The 24,224-nt window shown below is 37.4% G+C and overlaps 2 protein-coding genes across 2 annotated transcripts in view; one reads left to right on the top strand and one right to left on the bottom strand.

Moving 5' to 3' along the window:
- LOC126015454 (NADH dehydrogenase [ubiquinone] 1 alpha subcomplex subunit 6) overlaps positions 1-24,224 on the bottom strand; it is a 566,806-nt gene that overhangs the window by 311,529 nt on the left and 231,053 nt on the right. The window lies entirely within an intron of this gene.
- LOC126015782 (olfactory receptor 8D1-like) lies at positions 7,791-8,741 on the top strand. The gene has a single exon (XM_049778367.1). The coding sequence runs from the start codon at positions 7,800-7,802 to the stop codon at positions 8,739-8,741; it is 942 nt and encodes a 313-aa protein (XP_049634324.1). The 5' UTR covers positions 7,791-7,799.

The raw sequence follows: 24,224 nt of genomic DNA, 5'->3' as shown, positions 1-24,224 counted from the left end.
GTATATGGCATGCAGTTGCCTATTCCAATGTTATCTGTGGACTAAACATTAGATCATTTAGCAGGCATAATCAAATGGAAAACGAATATAGTAGAATATGTCAAGACATTATCCTAATGAGCACTCTATGTTCAGTCTAATATAATATAGAACTGCAATGCAAAAGTAGGGTGACCAATCTATATCTCCAAGAACCACTATAAACAAAAAGAATAAAGAGTTATTATAGACATATTAAAATGAAGACACTAAAATTTCTTATGGTGAACACTTTACTGGTCATCCATGGCTTTGTAACATATTATGCACTTGTTGCTGTGGTTAAAAGCATTAGAACATTATTATGGACATCTATTAAGTTGACTGAACACCTGCTCAATGTAAACAGCTTTATCTATTGCTGAATGTCTCTTTCTAGTGTAGAAGAGAACATAACCCTATGTGTTTTCTCCTCTTCCACACAGTTTATTCTCTTCCTGGAGAGAGTAATTTCTAAATGCAAAGCCAGGAGTAATACCTGAGTGCTGATGGGTTGGTCCAAATCAAACCAAGCAAAACATAAAAGTAATGGGGCCAGTGGCAAGACAATAGAGCATTTCCTTACATACGGCTGACCCAGGTTTGATTCCCTGCACCTCAATTGTCCTCCCAGCACAAATAACCAGGAATCAGCCTGAGCACAGCCAAGCACAACTGTTGTGGTCACAAAACTAAACCAAAAAAGCACTGGATGTCCTGGTCATCTCATCTTGACCATGCAAGAGAAAAGACAGCTTCTGGTTACCACAGCCCCAAAGGTGCAATTTATGAGAGAACCCAGAAGGGGAGAAAGCAGCAAGTCAGACCCAACCTGGCTGAGCTCACAATGCACAAAGGGCCAGACCAGATCTGACTGGTAGAAAAAAATGTGAACAACTCTAATAGTTGAATGCTGTTAGTGGTGATGACATTTATGTAAAACCACATTGCATGTCTAAATCAAGCTAAATATATGCTTATCCTTGGCTTAGCAATTTTATTTCTAGGTCTTTTTTTAAATGAAGCATGTAGACTAACAATAGCTTTATTCATACTAGTCAAAAAGTAGGGGCCAGGGGCTGGAGAGATAGCATGGAGGTAGGGTGTTTGCCTTGCATGCAGAAGGACAGTGGTTTGAATCCTGGCATCCCATTTGGTCCCCCATGCCTGCCAGGAGAGATTCCTGAGCATAGAGCCATGAGTAACTCCTAGCACTGCTGGATGTGACTCAAAAACAAACAAAAAAGTAGGGGCCAGAGGGATATCACAGTAGGGAGGGCATTTATTTGCCTTACGCACAGCCAACCAGGTTCAATCCCTGGCATCCCATATGGTCCCATAAACACTGCCAGGATTAACCCCCTGAGTTCTGCTGAGTTTGCCCGCCCCCAAAATAGAGATAATCTAAACATTCATCAATTAGTGAAGAACAAAGTAACAGTACATTTATTTTACAAGATTGGGTATTATTGATATATTTATATATCCCTATAAACATATCACTAATAATTTTTGTTTATCTCTATAATATATAAACATATCACAAATAATGTGTAATTAAAATATGCATAAGTTTACAAGTATACTGTTATAAGGGATCATAAATCCACATAGTCATAAATGGTATAATGATCAAGAGTATATTGAGGCCAGGGAGATAGTACAATAGGTAGAGCATTTGCCTTGCTTGTTGCTAACCAGGGTTCAATCTTTGGTACCCGATATGGTCTCCTGAGCCTGCCAGGAGTGATCCCTAAATGCAGAGCCAGGAGTAAGCCCTGTTGTGCAGAGCCAGGTGTGGCTTCCAAACAACAACACATAAGAGTATATAAATATACTAACTATACATTTAAATGAAAATATGTATGAAACAGAAATCCTTCATGTTACACAACTCTACAAAATCTCATTGGACAAGATGCTGAACTTAAGCAGCTGAGTGCAGAGTATGTGCTACATGGAAGTTTGTATATTGGAGTGCCCAACGAAGCAAAATTAATTTAATATTAAACAATGAGATAAACAATTGCTTTGGAGTAGAAGGGCTGACTGACAAAGGGCATGAGGGTAACTTCTAAAGAAATAGGAACTATCTACATTGTGATTAATCACATACCATATTTTGTCTGCCCTATCATAGACAAGATTTAGGTCTGTACAGGTAAAGTTTAATTATAAAATTGGAAAATGATCAATAACTGAAACTCACATAAGGGGCTTTCTCAGAGTCCTGGGGAAAAAAAACTTTGCTGTTTGCTTGAAATGCTCCAGGGAACAAGAATGTTACTCTATTGTCACAAACACACATTTTGTAATGTTTCATCCCTGTAGAGTCCAACTATTCAGATGACAAACCCCTCTGGGGACTCTGGCTCACCAGTCATCTCTTCTGGTTCAAATAGATCCACATAGAAATTTCCTTCCATAATAGAGAAAGAAGGGTCAGCAGGATTACTTTTTTTGGTTCTGTTTACCTGGCTTGAAACCTTGTTTGAGCACCAGAGACTCAATGAGTGCGCATTTTGCCAGCATCAGAAATAGTCTGGGCTTTCAGTGTTTAATGATAAAACTGCCTCTAAGTGTATGTGAAGCCTTAGAAAAAAAACTGATACAAGCTCAGCGACACATTACTGGTTGGTTATACTCAGGTAAGTCATCATATTAAACCTGTCTTGGATGAAATAGTTTATTTGGAATTCACTGGAGGGATGCAAAAAAAAAATCTCAGATGAACAGGCAAGTGAGTTTACACCAGTGGAATTTTATACAACACACAATGCAGAGATCCTTTTTCTGTGCACTTCTAGAATTGTCCTCTGACAACAAAATTTTTTGCAGAACAATCTATTCATATTAATAACAGCTCTCATTTCTACTGACTTTGAAATTTATAGGACATTTTCATATGCAATATAATAAAATGCTGTTATGCTGTTGCAAATAAAAAAATTTCAATTTTATAGCTGAAAAATACTCCAATGTATGCATACAAATATATATACATTTATTATATTAATAATTATATTATATCCTATCTTTGTCCTTCAAGAGACATAGTTATTTCCTTATCTTTATTCAACAAGTGTTTTAATGAATAGAGAAATGCTTGTCTCAGTTTGAATTGATGCTTTTCATATTTCAAGCCTATCTGCAACCATAACAACATGGTATTATGCGAATTGAAGCAATAGAAGGAAAAAACAAAAATCTACAATTCACTCAGATGTTTAAGATAAAGAAACAAAGCAGGGTTGATGATGGGCAGAGGGGAAAGGGGTTGGGACTGATGAAACCAGAGGGTCATGGTGACAGAGAGAAGTTAGGATTTGGGTCCGGATGATGGTGTTGAATTCTAGTGCAGCACCCCTGAAACTTATGTCATGTTATAAACAATCGTACTTTAATAAAAACATTATATTTATAGTTGATATCAATATTACTATTATTTTATTATATATATATTTATGACATAAATGTTATAAATATAACATTTATCTAATAATATTATTTTAATTACTGTTAAAATAGTAATATTAATATTGTGCTGGGTTAGGAATTCCTGTTCACCAAAAGAACATCTAGCCCATCTGAATTAGCTACGGTTGGAACTTTGTGGAATCAAAGCCTGTGCCTGCTTTCTGACCCACCTCAAAAACTACTGTGCCCTGGGGTCAAAAGAGATGCCTTTACCTGCAGGTTTTTTACTAAGAATGTAGAAGTCCTCAAGCTGAAGTTCAAAGAAGGAAGAAACTTCTGTCGTGGTTCCCAATACTTTTATTTCAAATCTTTGCTTTCCCTGCTTGATTTTCTCTCCTGGTTGCAAATCTAGCATGAGATACATATTTCAGGACTTTAATAAAATTATACTTTCCTATTATTATAAATATGTAAAATTGGAGGCAGGAAGTCTTAAAAACATTCAATCCTTGGATTTCTATAAACCTGCCCCCTCTTCAGGTATTAATCACCCAGAATTCCTATGTGTATATAGAGAGAATAGCAAATGGAGGTGGCAAGAAAGAGAAAATCATTTTTATTCATTTTATAATCTACACAGTGATGTTTTTCTTTTTGTTTTCTGTTTGTTTGTTTGGGGGCTACACTGCAGCATTCAGGAGGTTATTCATAACTCTGTCTGAGAAATTTCTCCGTGACTGGCTTTGGGGTACTCTATGTGATGTCAGGGTTGGAACCCAAATGCTTCTCTGCTTTGCTATCACTACCGGCCCTGGGAATGTGTTTTAATGAAGTATTGGAAGTGTAGTCAGCTGAAACCCTACCGTGAATGATTTTTTTAGGGCCTCTGAGGGATGAGCGGTGATGGTAAGCTATGTATGGCTTATGCTCAGGGGCTTATACCTGAGTCTTTGCTAGAAAACATTCTTGCTGGTGTATCAGGAACCATGGTTATACCAACCAGAGGCAGTCCAAAGCCAGTGCCTTAACACCTGCAGCAATCTCTCCAGCCCCTAAATTACTCCTAACCCTATGTATGGATACAGCACTTTGAACTGTGTCTGAGAAAAGTCAGAAACACACACAACAATGTCAATACAACCCAAGCAAAACATTAAAAGGGGAAAAACGATGGTTATATGTCTCTGAGAGAGCTACTTTATTTAAAAATATGGAAAGGTAGGATGTGAAAAGTATGCAGGCATCCCTGGTGAAGGTGAAGTATAAGGGGTAAAAGAAAAGAGAAAAGACAAGTCGGGCTGGAGATATAGCACAGCGGCGGCGTTTGCCTTGCAAGCAGCCGATCCAGGACCAAAGGTGGTTGGTTCGAATCCCGGTGTCCCATATGGTCACCCGTGCCTGCCAGGCAGCTATTTTTGAGCAGACAACCAGGTGTAACCCCCTGAGCAATGCCAGGTGTGGCCCAAAAAAAAAAAAAAGAAAAGAAAAGACAAGTCTAGGGTTTCTACGGACCCTAAAGTTGTCCCTATAGGAGGCAATGAACTTCTGGCCCACAAATTTCTGGTTCCACTAACCCCTGGACTAAGCCAGCGAACTTCATGAAAACAGAAAAAAAAAAAAAAGATTAAAAAAAAAAAAAAACCACATGCCTAGCACTGTCTAGTACTGGCAGTCTACATGTTCTAGTACCTGGCAGTCCACAATATAAATAATCCAGCCCAAACTGCTAACTTGCCAGGAAACAGGCACTGAGGTCTTTGCACTCACCTGATAATACCATCTAGTCTCTGTAGTAGAGATCTCTAATGCAGGGATGATGGTAGAAAAAATAATGTTCAAGGCAGGGTATCTCTTCTAAAATTTAGATTTTTAAAATCAACTCCCTGCTCAGTCTATAACTGACTTGTATACTAGATATAAAAAATGAAAATATATAATGTAAACAAAATGCTCCCAAACCTGCTCCTTTCCCATCACTGATCTAATCTCGGATTCCAGTCAGATCTTCATCGGATCCTCACTGTTTTTTCCAAGTGCCCAAAGGCAACTTACAAGCAAATGTCAGCCATTGCAGACTACACTCACCTTCTCTACATCACTACATCACTCAGTCTTGTACAAACTATCAGTCTCAGTAGAATCATACTTATCCTTCTGTCTCACTTCTTTAATCTACTCTTCATTGCTCAATGAATAATCTGGTGGAGTAACCACAGTAATCTCGAAGGTGCTCTTTGCCATTATAGTTTCTGTGAAGTCTCAATCAGTGCCCCATTACACCAGAGCAAAATTCTGTTTTCACCAACGTCTTGCATCTGGCAATTCCTGCTACCTATGACTCCAGTTGCCTGCCTCTTCCTTGACTCTGTGCGTCCAGCCATACTGGTCTTTTGGCTAATTCCTCTATCACTTTTTGAGCCCTCTCTGTGTCCAGAACTGCCTCTTATCCAGATACAAATTAGCTTGTTCTTTTCCTTTACATAGGATTAGACTCATGTGCCACCTTTTTAAAGTCCTCCTTTGCCCTCCCTGAAAGACAATCTTCTACACTTATGTTTCTTTCTAGCACTTCCCATAATGTGACTCTCATTCTAGAATTCTATGTTTCTTGGCATAATGAACTTCATTAGGTTGCTGAACTTGTGATAAAAGGAATTTGTGATATTTGTAACATTCAATATTTATCTTTAGTCCCCAGAAGACTCTCAATAATTAACTATTTGTGTATATACATGAACAAAACATTTTAATAATATTTGTAAAATAGTTTAAATTCATTCAGTCATGAACCTAAGATATAACCATGTCTGAAAATAAGTTCAATTTGACCTGATTTAGAAATTCAAATTATTGAGATCTCATAATAATTAAAACACAATTTTGAGAAATAATATCATATACTCTAGCATTATAAAGTGCATTTGAGGAGAAAAAAATGAATTCACAGAAGCTACCTAAAACCAGGTATTATGTGGGAGATTTTTAAAAGTGGCTTTAGGGGCTGGAGCCATGGCACAAGTAGTAGGGCCTTTGCTTTGCACGAAGCTGACCTAGGACTGTGATTCTGTCCCCTAGCGTCCCTTATGGTCCCCAAGCCAGGAGCAGTTTCTGAGCACATAGCCAGGAGTAACCCCTGAGCATCACTGGGTATGGCCCAAAAAGCAAAAAAATAAATAAAATAAATTTAAAAAATAAAAATTGGCTTTATAAAGGGATTGATTTTCATCTAATTCATCATATTCATAAGAAAATGAGATAAATTAAAAATTGAAGAGGGGAGCCTGTGACACATTAATATAATTATTTCAACGGAGTGTTACATTTTGCTTGCTAAAAAGTAGAGAAAAAAGTCTGCACATGTAATGTCCAAGTAAGTGAGAAAGCTACAATGTGATTTATTCTTAGGTTCTTGATCTTTCCGACCTAATATACTTCACTGTCCCAAAAAACAGAAACCAAAATAATAATTGAAAGATGAAGACATTAATTCTGATGTTTTACACTACCTGTGACTAGCTGTTCAAGAAACTCATTTGTAAAATAATATTGTTTCAAGTGTTGTGATTTAGGGCAAGCATGCAATTCACTTATTTTGTATCCTCCACCAATCCACCTGAATAAATCTATAGAAACAACAATAGCATTAATTTCATGGGTTTTTTTTTACAAGGATTAAATGAGATCACAAATAAAATGAGCTTATGCTGGTATCGATAGGTTTAGTGACTCCTACTTTTGATGCTCGTCCCCCTTGCTCCTTCAGCTCTGTAAAAGGCTTCCTAGTACTACCCTTCTACCATTAGAATCAGTGCCCATTTCTCTATTGTTTGAACAATAATGTGGTAGAATAGTGAAAAGGCCAAGTCAAAACCAGTAATTCAGATGGCCGATGAAAAGTTGTAGAGAAAACCAAAGTTTCTGGTAAAACCAAAGTAAAAATGGGGAAATTAAAGAAATAACAAAGAAAAAGTAGAAGTCTGGGACATCTGAAGAGAGCACAGATGTGTGAAATTCAAATTTGAAACCAAGACAAGGGGCATAATTCGGCACGATTTCTCCCAAAGGGATGCAATAACAAGAAGGTTTCCTTTTTATTTTTAGGAGAATCTAAAACTCAGTTTGTGGAGACAAAAATGATTCCCATTTCTAAATGTCATCGAAGAAGAGTAAGAATCAAAGCCAAATAAATGAAGTACTGGTATACATTAAGAGTGGATTCTAGTCTCTTGGTTTTCTGATCTCTGCACCAGTTAGAAAGTATGTCATATGTCAGAACTTGGATTACCCAGTCCTGAGAGTTGGCTATATGCTTCCTGTGAGAACTTCTTTCCTGACCTACTTACCCGATCCCAACTAGGAAAAGAATGGCTATAGAAAATCAGTCTTTGGTGAGTAAGTTTATCCTGGAAGGGTTAACAGACCAACCAGAACTCCAACTCCCTCTCTTCATCCTCTTCATATTGATCTACATGATCTCCATGACAGGAAACTTGGGTTTAGTGTTTCTAATCAGATTTAGTTCTCAGCTTCACACACCCATGTATTTTTTTCTCAGTAATTTATCCTTCATAGATCTCTGCTACTCCTCAGTCATAATTCCCAAGATGCTGGTAAACTTTGTGTCAGAGAAGAATTTTACTGCCTTTCCTGAGTGCATGACCCAACTCTTCTTCTTCGCCTTCTTTGGTATCGATGACTCCTACATGCTGACAGCCATGGCGTATGATCGTTATGTTGCCATCTGTAACCCTTTGCTTTACAATGTCACCATGTCCCACAGGGTCTGTTCCCTATTAGTCACTGGGGTGTATGTAATGGGGGCTTTTGGCGCCTTGGTCCATACTAGCTACATATCTAGTCGCTCCTTCTGTGAAACTAATGTTATCCACCATTATTTCTGTGACATTCTGCCTCTTCTAAATATATCTTGCTCAAGAGACTACACCAAGGAACTTCTGGTAATGCTTGTGGTCTCGTTCAATGTGTTTGCATGTGCTTTAGCCATCTTCATCTCTTATGCCTTCATTCTTTCCAACATTTTGCGTATCCGTTCTGCGGAAGGCAGGTCGAAAGCTTTCAGTACCTGTAGCTCCCATCTTGCAGCCGTTGGGGTCTTCTATGGCTCCATCATCTTCATGTACTTTAAACCTGCTACTGGAGATGCAACACAGGAGAAGGTGGCATCTGTGTTTTATACGACAGTGATTCCCATGCTGAATCCCATCATCTACAGTCTTAGGAACAAAGATGTCAAAGAATCCCTGAAAAAGATTCTTCATGGTGGAATACTTTCCAGGTCTTTATAGTGAAAATAGTTCTGTGAAATATAGATTTTTATCATATATATGATTCCTGATTATTTTTATAAGTAACATATTAGTTTTAAGCCAAGGACAATTTAACACTAAATTTATTTTGGTGGTCCTCTTTCAATGTATTTTCAATATATATCCTTATATTTCCCTTAGTCTTCTAGTTACACAAAACAATACACTTCAATCTATGTATCTATCTGCTTGTCACAGCCATGTATGTATGTGTATTTTCAATATACACTAACATTTATTTAAAGTTGCAATGTCTAAGTACGTAAATGGAGATGTACATGAATATTCATACTGTATTTGTGTATATGAAATCCATTATATAATTGTTCTTGCTATGCTATAAGTTCCTGATCAAATCAATTTTAGAACTACAGTATCTAATAAAAGCTGAATATGTAAATTATCTCTCACATGCTCATATTAATAAGTTTCAGGTTACAGAAGCAACAAATTATTTTAATTATCAAATTTCATTAGTAGTAAAAGCATGGGCTGGATAATCCTTCTTTACGACAGTTAGAAACTTGTCACTTATCTAGAATTGTATGGCTTTTGAGAATATAAACTTATAAAATTAATTATATAAAAAGTCTAAAATTTAGTCATAGAGGAAAAAAAACCTAAAAACTTTTATATTCTTAGTACACATAGTATCTATGTGAGGAAAACAAAATAAAGAATTCCTATGATTCCTCACTAATATAAAGATAGCAGTTTAAATCAACTCATTCAGTCCAAGTGACTAGTTGGAATCCGTACAGCTCAGTGATTTATCAGATAACATCTTGGACAAAGCCATGTTCTCATTAAGCCTAAATTATCCAGTTCTATGACATGAAAACCAGACAGTCTTAGTCACAGAGCTTTTGGATGATGAGATATTTCTGTATAAATGGTGTCTAACAAATTATAAAGTAAGAATTTGTCCTGTCAGCTGCTTCCTTAAGAATTTGTACACATCTTGTTCAGGCAATGGGAAAAAGGCCAAATACTAGGGTCCAGAGAACAGAAGGAATGTTTCTGGGGAAGAAATAAGCATACATTTTCTCTATTCTGTATAACTACTTTTATTTGTACTTATAATGCTTATTCGCATTAATTATTTCTATAACTATTATTGGAACTACTGTTCTAAGCCCTAGGACTTAGAAATAAAAAGGCAGTTTACCCAAAACCATACATCTGGAAAACAGTAAAAATAAGTTGCAAACCCATATTTCTACATACATGCTCAGTAAGTCTGCATTTCAACAAACCTGTGCACATTAGAACTCATAATCCCGACCTTTTTAACCTAATTGGTTACTTGAAAACTCCTTAAATATAAATTCGAATCATTAATTTTTTGATCTTAAGTACTATTGGGTCTGTCTGTCACTGCTGGCATTTCTTCTCACTAGTCACACTCAAATTCAGTAACAAAGAACTGAAAAGAAGAATATACACTCTGAACTTCTGACCCACTAAAGCTTTCCAATGGTACTAAAATGCATATAAACTACAAAAGATCCCCAATAACCAACACACTCCTAAAAAGATAAGAATGTTGAAATCATGTTTCCTAACTTCATATGCTATCACAACATTGTAGTAATAAAAGCAGTATGGCATCAGAATAAAAATATATACAAAGACAACAACATGGAATTGAGAACCCAAGAACAAAGCCTTGGGTGTGCAGCTTAACTTTATGGTAAAGAATTTTGCCTGGCCACCATGTGCCAGGGAGAAAAAAAAAGAAAAGGTCAAAACAATAAGTACTAGAAGGGGTGTGAAGAGAAAAAAATGTTTGTATAGTAACCCATTGGAAATAGGAGTTTAATTGGCCAGAGTTCTATGGACCACAGTTTTAGAACTTTATAGAAGTTCTAAAATATTACAAATAAATCTACCACATGACTTTAAAATTCTCCTGCAAGGGATATATTAAAAGAACACTAAAGCTCTACTGCAAAAGGACACATACACACTGATGTTTAACAAAAGCCAAGCTATGGAAACAACACAAGTGAATAATGACAGAAGAACTAGTAAAGAAAATATAGTGAATTGCCCAGTATAATATTAAACAGACTAAGAAAAAAGGAAATCTTCCATTTTAAAACAACTTAGATAGAACTAAGAAAGGGGTCCTGAAAGTAAAATGAGAGACAAAGATGAGTGACATTATCAGTATATGGGAGCAGAAATGCAAGGCCCAGGAATGAAAGAAACCAATAGAACACAGGTGGACTCAGACTACAAGTAGCTGGGTTTATCAGAGAGAGAGGAAGGAGGATATGAGATGAGGAGAAGAGGTTTTGAAGAGGTGTGGAAATTGTACCCCTAAACACACACAGGAAATATTTTTAAAAGCCTTTAAATTGTCTCAAAAGGAAGAACATACATTATCTAGTACTATAAATGGGAAATCATTGTAAATTCACACATGATAAACATCAAACATCTCTAGGAACTGCTTCATGAGAAACTAACAGGTGAGAAATTACCACAAACTCTACACATTCATGAATGACAGTGAGTTGGAGGAAGAAAGACACATCAAACATACTTTGGATTATAATCCCTGCTTTAATAAAAATTCTTTTAATAGTGAAAAATGGGAATGAAAGAGAAGAAATTGACATATTTGATTTACTCACTAAGGAAAAGCAGATAGAACTAAAGACAAAACTGTTTGCTTACTCAGAAAAGAGCTAGAAGTGGGACACCCCTCAAATACTATCCATTTTTTTTGTTTTTTTTTGTTTTGTTTTGTTTTGGTTTTAGGGTCACACCTGGCAGTGCTCAGGGATCACTTTAATATCTGCTCAGGAATCAGATTGGGTTATAGGGATCATATCCATATAGAATGTAAGGCAAATTCCCTACCACTCACTCTATTATATCTCAGCTTCCTACCATCTTCTATATCATACTAGAAACCATCATGTTTTAAGCTCTCATTAAACATAGAGTTTGTTGTTGTTGTTGTTGTTGTTTTTGCTTTTCTGTCAGGATGGAAACTTATGTAATAATTTTGTTTGAAGCTTATGTAATACTTCATCATTTTTAATAAAATGATACCTATCGATACTTCAATGTACATGTGTGTATTTTCCAATGTGGATCATTGCTACTACTGGATACTCAGCGGATCTTTGAGGCGAATAATTGGTCTGGATGGTAGCACAAGTTTTTTGTTAAGGCAAGCGTTACTGTGTTGTTTTCGTAGGTTAGAGGTCAGAACTGAAACCACTCATTGAAAAATATGTGAAAATTTCCCATCAAATTGCTTTATATCTTTCTGTAAGTTTCCATATTCTGCAATACTATTTTTCTCTTCTCAAGCATTAAGATCAAACATTCCATACATTGGCGGGGGACATCAATATTCTATTGTGCCATTATTTGAGATGAAAATTTATTGTTTCCTGTCTTCTCAGAACAATTTCCCTCTGAATCTCTCCTTGGATCTTGGGGTCCTGAGGAAATATTGACTCATTCATTCATACCTTGGAGATTAGAAAACTGCAAAGAAGTTCAAATATTTCTTAGAAATGGTGTTTCATATCTAGAGATCCATCTGTGTGGCATTACTGTAGGGTAGGGATTTTCTACTCAACTCACTCTTTTTTTTAATTTTTTATTTTTAATTATGAGAACAATGATGCAAAGAGGACAAGGTAAAGTTACAGTGAAAGAACAATCGCCCATAAACAGTTCTCAGAAGAAATCCCCTTGCTGACGCCTAAATATTGAACTTACAGTCAAAAAAAAAAAACATTAAGAAAAATAAGGCAGAACCCATGTACAATTACTTTGTCCACAAGTCCACAGATTGTAGTACATTATAACATTTCTTAGCAGTACACAAAGCAACGTAAAGCCATGAGATTTATGTGACTCCTTAACTTTGAAGGCATAGTATTTTTATATATTCATGCACATACATATTAGTTTAAGTTAACATCAAAAGTTTAAGGCTTTTTTGGGGGGGTTATTCAAAAGGGCACAGTAAAAACGGTGTTAGAGTGGCAAATATTGTTTGCATAGGCCCACCAAAATATGGGGGTCATAGAAAGGAATAGCCTTGGTCTAAATACCCCTGAAGTTTCCTGGCATAAGACCAACTCTAGACTACAGGCAAACTAGTTTATTCAATCCAAGTCATTGTCTGTAGTGCCAATACAGTTATATTTTTCACGCAGCCCTATTGTTGGCATCAGGTTTCTGTATTAAAGATCCTGGAATCTGCACATCCTACACTGAAGTCTGGCTGGTGTGGAGTATCCTCTAGTTTCACCTCCCAATTAAGGGGCAATACAGCAAGCCCTGTCCAGTAAGCAGGTCATTGTTCTTGTTAAGTCTTCTCAGTCCACCTCACTCTTCATTAGCAAACAAAAGACGAACTGTTTTCCTAAAAGGTGAATTAATGACTCAACTGGAGCAGGAATACAGCTTTAAATAAGGTGAGAAAAGGGCTTTACTTCTTCATTTCCAATAATTGTACACTTTGATTTTTTTGTATCTCTATTAAGAAGCTAATTATTCACACTCTAAATGAGAGCCAGAATAAACAGGACAGGTGATACTCCTCATACAGCAAAATGTGTGAATTTATCTCACAAGAAAAATAAAACCGCAAAGTAGGCATCACTCTAAGTAAACAGCTTCTAGGTGATCATTTCCAAAAACATTCACCAGGAAATGGAATCAGTTAGAAGGAGCTGGCACATTTTCAAAGCAGGAAAATGTCTGTGTTCCAAATATATATAGCTGTAACAGAGCTCAATGCCACTGAATTGGAGGAAGAGTTTTTCGTTGCCTGTCGATGTGAGGTGGGTTGTTGGGGACTGTTTGGAATAATTAAAAAGCCCTCTCACTAATCAAAATGGAGTCTCTGAAAGTCTGAGCCAAAGTGCTTAGATGTGGCCTTTTTGTCCTTGGACCCAAAGAAATAGAAATAGCCTAGAGCTAGGGAGTCACTAGGCTCCAAGATGTCCTTGTAAAGACAGGGGTCAAAAGGCCCAAGCTGAGATTAGATTTTGTATTTTGTTGCTCAAAGATAATGTGAATCTCTTGACTGATAATCTTATTAACCTTGGAAAATCAAGATGTTCCCGTGGAAAGTTACAGCCACTCCTATTGCGCCTCGCCCCTACTCTCTTTGTTTTGCATTGTCTATAAAAGGTCTATTTTTTCCTTTATTAAATGGACTCCTGATCGGAACCCTTCGTCTCGAGTCTCTTTATTTCCCAGTCCCTCTTCTATTTCAGGCCGGATTCCTCTTCGAGAATTGTGAATTACTGACGTGGTCCCCAGCTTTACCCGCTGGTCGGGGTCCCTGGTGGGCCACAGTGGGTAAAATAACAGGGGAAAGTTTTCTGCTTTCCTTAGCTGCACCTGCCAGAGAATCCCAGTTCCTCCTGGAGATAAAAGTAAAGAGCAGAACAGAACAGAGCGTCTATTTATTTCCTGCACAGAACTTCAGAATTAAGGTAAAATACTCCTTAACATAAAGCCCCGAGGATTTGAACTTGCCCTCTATACCAGGAACTCAGTGATAATGCAGCCGCCCTATGCCTATTTGAGAGGTGCTGAATCTATGGCCAGTGATAACCAGGCCTGCTACAAATCAGAAATTAGATTCCCAGTAGGGAGCAGTGGGGTTAGTCCACACTTGTATTGCCCAGGTTTTTCTGCTGGTTCTGGGCTAAGGGACAGATGCGGAGATGTGTTTGTAAGCTCATATCTGATGCTGGAGATTGAAACGAGATGAACTATATTCAAATTAAGAACTTGACCCCAAGTGCTAAATGCCTGGCCTGAAATTAGATTCTTAACTAAATGAATTAGATTTTCAATCAAACCTAGGTGTTACTAGCACAAAGCTACCAACTCTATAGTGGTACTGATAGTCAGTCCATGGTTACTGGGTGCCGTTTGTCCTGATAGTAGTGTAGTCACCGAGGACACACAAATAACTAACATTTTATTCCATTTAGATGTTCTTCAAGCAAATCTAAAGTCTCACTGTATGGTGATTTTTTTTATGTGTGCTGTATACTTTTGCATGCCTTTCAAGTTTGTTTAAAGATTAATAGAATACTGGCTCAAAATGCAATAATTATAAATATATTACTTAATTATTTCTCACTGCCATGGTATTAACAATCCTTTTTTATTTATGAGCAGTTGTGGGTAGCTTTTTAATCATAAACATTAGTAAAACAATTATAAATTATGGAAACAGATATCTGACAACTTGTGATTTTTTTCTTTATCATCTTTATCTGTCTGGAATAAAATAATCATGTGCATTTACTAAACCATGAATGTGTTTGGTCTTGAAGGATTAACAAACCAGCCAGAATTCCAGCTGCCTCTCTGTTCTTCCTGTTTCTATGCATCTACAGGATCACAGTGGTGGGAAACTTGGGCATTCTCCCGATCACTTTATGTTCCCAGTTCCAGTCTCCCATGTACTATTTCCTTGGTAATTTGTCATTCTTAGATCTCTTTTATTCCTTAGTGATTACCCCTAAACTCCTGGGAAAATTTGTGTGGGAGAAAAATAATATTTCTTGCCCTGGGTGTATGACCCAGCTTTTTGCTTTTGTGTTTTTGCTATTGGAGAGTGTTTTATGTTCTCAGCGATGGCCTATGACGGATACATAGTGATCTGCAATTCTCTGCTTTACAAGGTCACTATGTACCTGAAGGTATGTAATGTCCTGGTGACTGGAATCTATATCATGGCATTACTGTGTGCTTTAGCCCATGATGAGGGTTTCCTTCTGTGGGCACAATGTTTTTCACCATTATTTCTGTGACATCGTTCCTCTTCTGAAGATCTAGGACTCCAGCACAAACCTAAATGAGCTGGTGGTGTTGACTTGTAGGTGAGTTTGATATGCTAAGTACAACTGACACCGTCATCATCTCTTAGGCCCTTATCATTGCCAGAATTCTTCTAATCCCCATTGCCAAGGCCAGGTCCAAAACCTTTGGTACCTGTGTATTTCAGTTCACACAGTTTATGGCTCCATCACACTTATATACTTTAAGCCACTGACTACCAACAGCACGACCCAGGTAAATGTGGCTTCTGTATTCTTAGTCTTGGTGATCCCCAGGATGAACCCCTTCATCTATAGCTTGAGAAATAAGGATGCGAAGAATGTGCTAAGAAAAGTCCTGGGGAAGAGGTAAGGGATGGAGCAGTCAGTTAGGGAAGGTCAGGGAAAAAGTGTGTGCCTATCTCTTAGAACTAATTTGTTTTTGGAAAAAAAAAATCCTCTCCTCTTCTGTGTACCAGGTCTTCTAGAAACACATACAACCCACATATGTACATACACAGACCTCTCCTTTGTGCAAGTTTTTATATGATACTATGATTCAATGGTGCACTGATGATTTTTAAGAGGATAAAACAGAAAATTCTTCTCTTTTTGGAGGGGGGGCACACCCATTTGACGCTTAGGGGTTACTTCTGGCTATGCACTCAGAAATCGCCCCTGGCTTGTGGGGACCATATGGGACGCTTGGGGATCGAACCGCGGTCCGTCCTATGCTAGCGCTTGCAAGGCAGACACCTTACCTCTAGCACCACCTTCCTGGCCCCAGAAAATTCTTCTCAAGTAAATGTATGAGCTTTCTTCCATCCAGTAAAGAAAATTCTTAATAGAAAATTTTTCTCTTTACCAGGTAGATTAAAATTGATATACTTAACTTCATTACTATAATTATTATTCTCAAAGTATATTCTAGCAAATCTCTGTCACCATAAACTGTCATCATAATGCACAAAAAGTAGAAAAATCATTGACAACGGACTACTTTATGAATGACTCTGATGTCCTTTCATTTCACCATCTTTTCCTGAAAATAATATACCCTAAATAGTTGAATGTGCTTTTGCAAAAATTTATTTTTAATTTAAAGTTAGCACTGTGCTTAACATAGTGTAGTTCAATGAAGTTCTTCTTTAACAATAAACTTCAGAGGCCAGAGCAATAGCACAGTGGGGTGTTTGACTTGCATGCGGCCAATTCCTGATATTTGTACAGAGCAAGCCTCTACAAAGAACAACCTGTACAAAGGTATTCGTCTGAAGAGCAAGCCTATACATTTGTACAGTGAACAAAGATATTTGTACAAAGAGCAATCCTGTATATTTATACAAGGAAGTCTGGAGTGTCACAATCTGGTGTGTCACATAAGAGAGGGTCAGCCTTGACCCTGCATGCTGAGAAAAAGGGCTGACTGATTCATTCTTCCAGAATCAAAGACCGGAATCATCTTTCCTAGGAAGCCCAGAAGCACTGGGGAAAATGGCAAGGGATAAGCAGAGGACGAAGGGGAGGCTGTGGAGAAAAGTAGCTCAAGGGCTGTGAAATAGAATCTGTTATAATCTGGGGATTCATTCCCACTTCCCCAGCACTGTCAGCATCCAGATTCCCTGAGCCAGGAGGGAGAGGGATAGCTGGAAGGCAGACAGCCGCTGTACTAACTCTACATGACAAACTTGAGGCTCTCCAAGGCCTATGTGAAGCCATTTTTTCCTTCAAAGAGTTCAATGACTATAAGGATTTTTCTAAAATGATATTATACTAAAATGCTTCTTCGCTCATTCCTAAAAAAAAAAAAAAACTTACCTAACCCCTAAAGCACCATGGGTCTCCTTCTAACAGGTTCTAGAATATTGATCACAAAAAAAAAAAAGAAGGTTTTTTTTTTTTTTTTGCCTGAGTTCTAATATGTTACCATTAACAGTTGGTAGAAAAAGAAAAGGAGCTGTCATTTGAATTGAAGAAAAGATTAAGAAAGAGTTTAATCACTCCTGACAACACTCAAACACTCATCTCTCTTCTCTCTCTCTCATCATCATCATCTGCATGCTTTAATATGAGTCTCAACTTTCCTGTGAGGACAAAGTTCTATAAATACTTTAATTATATAGATAAAACCAATACCACGAACATAAATTATTTTTGGTAGAGTTGGAGAATAAAAACTTCAGAAGGAAAAAATTAATACTTTGTGTCCCTGCCACAAAGCACTCAATGCATAGATACTGTTCTTCACACACCAACACAAAATAGGTTAAGAAAAGATTAATCTATAATTACCCTCTCCAGATAAATTCCTAAGAAAAATTGAATAGTCTTGAATAAGATAATAATTTGTGAGGGCTTCAAAGTGGGGCTTAGGGTATCCAGGAGACTCACTTGGTAATTCTAAGGCCCTGCACTTCAATGCAAGAACCCCAGGATGCAATACTGCTCTGGCCCTGGGGTGCCAAGGATTACCTGGGACCACCCTACATGCTTAGGGCTCTCCTAAGCAGTATGCTTAGGGAACCATACAGTGCCAGGGACTAAACTGCAGTGAGTTGCAGAATCTGAATCTTAACCCATGTGTTATTTCTGGAGAGTCAAAGAAATAAATTTGACCAACTTGGAAGATTAGCAGAATGAACAAATTTATAAAGGAAGAGAACACAGAAATAAAGAATTTTCCAAATTAATCAGTAGAATTGTTTTAGATATGCACGTGCTTTTTATTCCCCATGGCTTACTTAAATTTTTAAAATTTTAATTATCATGAAATTACAAAGTTTACTCATGATTGGGTTTCAGGCATATAATGTTTTAACACCAGTTCATTCACCAGTGTCTACTTCCCTTTACTAATGTTCCCCAAAGCCCCCATTTGCCTATCACCCACCAATCTGCTTCTAGTAGAGGTATTTATATATGTGTGTATATGTACAAATATACACACATATATTTGCACATGTATATATACATATATTTATAATTTTTCACTGTGCTTTGCAGCATTGTTGCTGATAGTTTCATACATAACATTTTACTTCCTTTCTCTAATAGGCAAGATATAAAGAAACAATAGTGAAATAAATACTCAAAGACAAAAAGCAAAACCATGAAAACTGGCATTCATTAAAAAAATATGCCACTTGAGGGGCTGGAGGGAGAAAGCAACTTTGAACATACTTTTTCTCCTAGACCCAGGAAATGGAAGTCACAACATTCTCCTTGAATAACTAGGAAAACCAAGTTAAACCACAATAAGACACTTTGGTGGTGGGGGGTGTGCATGCTCACATACAACTAAGAAGCTATACTACTAAAACTTGCATTGTTTTTTTGTTTGTTTGGTTGGTTTTTTGGTTTTAGGGTCACACCCAGCAGCTCTTAGGGGATACTCCTGGCTCTAAACTCAGAAATCACTCCTGGTAGGCTCGGGGGACCATATGGGATGCAGGGATGCAAACAACTATCCTTCTGCATGCAAGGCAAACACCTCACTTCCACACTATCTCTCCAGCCCCTAAAACTTGTATTGTTACCTGAATTAAAAAAATTTTTTAGGGGTGCCTCGGGGGAAAATTTTTTTTAAATATGGGAGATATAGTTCAGGGAATAAGTACATTGTATGACTGAAAAGTAACAATGAACAATTTTGTAACCACTAAGCTTAGATATGGCAATTAAGAAAATTAGCTTAAGTGGGGCTGGAGAGATGGCACAGCGGTAGGGCTTTTGCCTTGTGCATGGCTGACCAGGGACCGATTGTGGTTCGATCCCCTAGAGTCCCATATGGTTCCCCAAGCCAGGAACGATTTCTGAGTGCATAGCCAGAAGTAACCCTTGAGCATCACTGGGTGTGACCCAAAATAATAAAAAAAAAATCTTAAGAAATGAAAATGTATACCAGCAATAGGGTCCAGACATTCCATGCTCATTTAGTTAGTCAAGTAAATTACAGGGGAATCCCACAAAAGTCTTGCACACAGATATTCATGCTATATTTTATAGGTATTTAATAAGAAAAATACCCAATCCATCACCACATAAATCGATATGCTTACTATGGCTTAGTTAGACATGGGAATACTAGCTAAATAACATAAATAATAACCAATTGATAAACACAAAAATATGCAAGAAATTCAGGACAATTACACTGGGGAAAATAAGACCAAAGAAATACATGTGAATGATTTAATTTGGACATATTCTTGAAGATGAAAATATTGTACAATGACAGAAAACATGGCAGTGTGTATGGTAGATAAGGGCAATCCAGAGAAAATGGGGAAGCATGTAAGACTTACGGATAACTTCACTCTGTCACACATAATAATACCTTCCTGAATGGATGGATGAATGGCCATACCTATTGATAGATATGAATATAACTTTTGCTACTAATTAAATGCTACATTTAAATATGTATATTTTAATAGGATGTGTGTAATCTGTTAACATAGGATATCTGTCTCACTGAGCTACATTATCCCTGATCAAGACTGATTCTAACACATATGCTTGGTCTCCAACCAAAGATGTTAGTGTCTGATTTCTTCATTGTTGTTGTTGAGTCACTTTACAGCAATGCTCAGGGGCTGCTCTTGACTCTGCTCAGGGGGTTCACTCCTGGAAATGGTCTAGGGAATATATAGATAGGAGAGAACAAGGATTCAAAATGTGTACCAGCCAAGATGTTAATTTTGAATGAGAATCTGAAATCTCATCAGAAGTAACCAAAATACGAATTTCAGAATTCAGAATTGCAATGATACACCTGACCATTTCCATGCACAATATGCTAGCAATGTACATAACAGGTCTTTGTCATTGGTATTATGATACAGTTTTTCATATCATTCCTAAAGTGTACATGAGGATCTAGATTATCAAAGAACCACTGATACTTTCTGAAGATATTTTTTCTTTTTTATTCTTTTGAAATCACTGTTTATTATTTCAAAATTATTAGAATTCAGTGGCTCACAGAAAATACCATTACTTGCTTTGCCCTCCTATTTTTTTTAAAGTTTTTTTAAATTTATTTAAACACCTTAATTACATACATGACTGTGTTTGGGTTTCAGTCATGTAAAGAACACCACCCATCACCAGTGCAACATTCCCATCACCAATGTCCCAAGTCTCCCTTCGCCCCACCCGACCCCCGCCTGTACTCTAGACAGGCTCTCCATTTTCCTCATACATTCTCATTATTAGGACAGTTCAAAATGTAGTTATTTCCCTAAATAAACTCATCACTCTTTGTGGTGAGCTTCCTGAGGTGAGCTGGAACTTCCAGCTCTTTTCTCTTTTGTGTTTGAAAATTATTATTACAAGGGTGTCTTTCATTTTTCTTAAAATCCATAGATGAGTGAGACCATTCTGCGTTTTTCTCTCTCTCTCTGACTTATTTCACTCAGCATAATAGATTCCATGTACATCCATGTATAAGAAAATTTCATGACTTCATCTCTCCTGACAGCTGCATAATATTCCATTGTGTATATGTACCACAGTTTCTTTAGCCATTCGTCTGTTGAAGGGCATCTTGGTTGTTTCCAGAGTCTTGCTATGGTAAATAGAGCTGCAATGAATATAGGTGTAAGGAAGGGGGTTTTTGTATTGTATTTTTGTGTTCCTAGGGTATATTCCTAGGAGTGGTATAGCTGGATCGTATGGGAGCTCGATTTCCAGTTTTTGGAGGAATCTCCATATCGCTTTCCATAAAGGTTGAACTAGACAGCATTCCCACCAGCAGTGGATAAGAGTTCCTTTCTCTCCACATCCCCGCCAACACTGTTTATTCTCATTCTTTGTGATGAGTGCCATTCTCTGTGGTGTGAGGTGGTATCTCATCGTTGTTTTGATTTGCATCTCCCTGATGATTAGTGATATGGAACATTTTTTCATGTGTCTTTTGGCCATGTGTATTTCTTCTTTGTCAAAGTGTCTGTTCATTTCTTCTCCCCATTTTTTGATGGGGTTAGATGTTTTTTTCTTGTAAAGTTCTGTCAGTGCCTTGTATATTTTGGAGATTAGCCCCTTATCTGATGGGTATTGGGTGAATAGTTTCTCCCACTCAGTGGGTGGCTCTTGTATCCTGGGCACTATTTCCTTTGAGGTGCAGAAGCTTCTCAGCTTAATATATTCCCATCTGTTAATCTCTGCTTTCACTTGCTTGGAGAGTGCAGTTTCCTCCTTGAAGATGCCTGTAATGTCCTGGAGTGTTTTGCCTATGTGCTGTTCTATATATCTTATGGTTTTGGGGCTGATATCGAGGTCTTTAATCCATTTGGATTTTACCTTCGTACATGATGTTAGCTGGGGGTCTAAGTTTAATTTTTTGCAAGTGGCTATCCAGTTGTGCCAACACCACTTGTTGAAGAGGCTTTCCCTGCTCCATTTAGAATTTCCTGCTCCTTTATCAAAAATTAGGTGGTTGTATCTCTGGGGAACATTTTCTGAGTATTCAAGCCTATTCCACTGATCTGAGGACCTATCCTTATTCCAATACCATGCTGTTTGGATAACTGTTGCTTTGTAGTACAGTTTAAAGTTGGGGAAAGTAATTCCTCCCATATTCTTTTTCCCAATGATTGCTTTAGCTATTCGAGGGTGTTTATTGTTCCAAATGAATTTCAAAAGTGTCTGATCCACTTCTTTGAAGAATGTCATGGGTATCTTTAGAGGGATGGCATTAAATCTGTATAATGCCTTGGGGAGTATTGACATTTTGATGATGTTAATCCTGCCAATCCATGAGCAGGGTATGCATTTCCATTTCCGTGTGTCCTCTCTTATTTCTTGGAGCAGAGTTTTATAGTTTTCTTTGTATAGGTCCTTCACATATTTAGTCAAGTTGATTCCAAGATATTTGAGTTTGTGTGGCACTATTGTGAATGGGGTTGTTTTCTTAATGTCCATTTCATCCTTATTACTATTGGTATATAGAAAGGCCATTGATTTTTGTGTGTTAATTTTGTAGCCTGCCACCTTGCTATATGAGTCTATTGTTTCTAGAAGCTTTTTGATAGAGTCTTTAGGGTTTTCTAAGTAGAGTATCATGTCATCTGCAAACAGTGAGAGCTTGACTTCTTCCTCTCCTATCTGGATTCCCTTGATATCCTTTTCTTGCCTAATCACTACAGCAAGTACTTCCAGTGCTATGTTGAATAGGAGTGGTGAGAGAGGACAGCCTTGTCTTGTGCCAGAATTTAGAGGGAAGGCTTTCAGTTTTTCTCCATTGAGGATAATATTTGCCACTGGCTTGTGGTAGATGGCCTTCACTATATTGAGAAAGGTTCCCTCCATTCCCATCTTGCTGAGAGTTTTGATCAAGAATGGGTGTTGGACCTTATCAAATGCTTTCTCTGCATCTATTGATATGATCATGTGGTTTTTATTTTTCTTGTTATTGATGTTGTGTATTATGTTGATAGATTTATGGATGTTAAACCAGCCTTACATTCCTGGGATGAAACCTACTTGATCGTAGTGGATGATCTTCTTAACGAGGCATTGAATCCTATTTGCCAGGATTTTGTTGAGGATCATTGCATCTGCATTCATCAGTGATATTGGTCTGTAATTTTCTTTTTTGGTAGCGTCTCTGTCTGGTTTAGGTATAAAGGTGATGTTGGCTTCATAAAAGCTATTTGGAAGTGTTTCTGTTTGTTCAATTTCATGAAAGAGTCTTGCCAAGATTGGCAGTAGTTCCTCTTGGAAAGTTTGATAGAATTCATTAGTGAATCCATCTGGACCTGGGCTTTTGTTTTTTGGCAGACATTTGATTACTGTTTTAATTTCATCAATGGTGATGGGGGTGTTTAGATATGCTACATCCTCTTCCTTCAACCGTGGAAGATTATAAAAGTCCAAGAATTTATCCATTTCTTCCAGGTTCTCATTTTTAGTGGCATAGAGTTTTTCAAAGTAGTTTCTGATTACCCTTTGAATCTCTGTCATATCAGTAGTGATCTCTCCTTTTTCATTCCTGATACGAGTTATCAAGTTTCTCTCTCTCTCTTTCTTTGTTAGGTTTGCCAGTGGTCTATCAATCTTGTAAAATTTTTCAAAGAACCAACTTCTGCTTTCGTTGATCTTTCGGATTGTTTTTTGAGTTTCCACTTCGTTGATTTCTGCTCTCAGCTTTGTTATTTCCTTCTGTCTTCCTATTCTTGGGTCCTTTTGTTGAGCATTTTCTAGTTCTATTAGCTGTGTCATTAAGCTACTCAGGTAAGCTCCTTCTTCCTTCCTGATGTGTGCTTGCAAAGCTATAAATTTTCCTCTCAGTACTGCTTTTGCTGTGTCCCATAAGTTCTGATAGTTTGTGTCTTTATTGTCATTTGTTTCCAGGAACCTTTTGATTTCCTCCTTGATTTCAACTCGGACCCACTGGTTATTGAGCATGAGGCTGTTTAACTTCCAGGTGTTAAAGTGTTTCTTCTGAGTCCCTTTGGAGTTCACAAATAATTTCAGATCCTTGTGGTCTGCGAAGGTAGTCTGCAAAATTTCTATCCTCTTGATCTTATGGAGGTATGTTCTATGTGCCAGCATGTAGTCTATCCTGGGGAATGTCCCATGTACATTGGAGAAGAATGTGTATCCAGGTTTCTGGGGATGGAGTGTCCTATATATATCC

The sequence above is a fragment of the Suncus etruscus genome, chromosome 8 (genome assembly GCF_024139225.1).
Source record: "Suncus etruscus isolate mSunEtr1 chromosome 8, mSunEtr1.pri.cur, whole genome shotgun sequence".
NCBI lineage: Eukaryota > Metazoa > Chordata > Mammalia > Eulipotyphla > Soricidae > Suncus > Suncus etruscus.
The sequence above is the reverse complement of the archived record's forward strand: the minus strand, read 5'-3'. Positions and strand labels throughout refer to the sequence as shown.

Excerpts from the sequence above, each read along its gene's own strand:
- LOC126015782 (XM_049778367.1), top strand. The coding sequence starts at position 7,800 with ATGGCTATAGAAAATCAGTCTTTGGTGAGTAAGTTTATCCTGGAAGGG.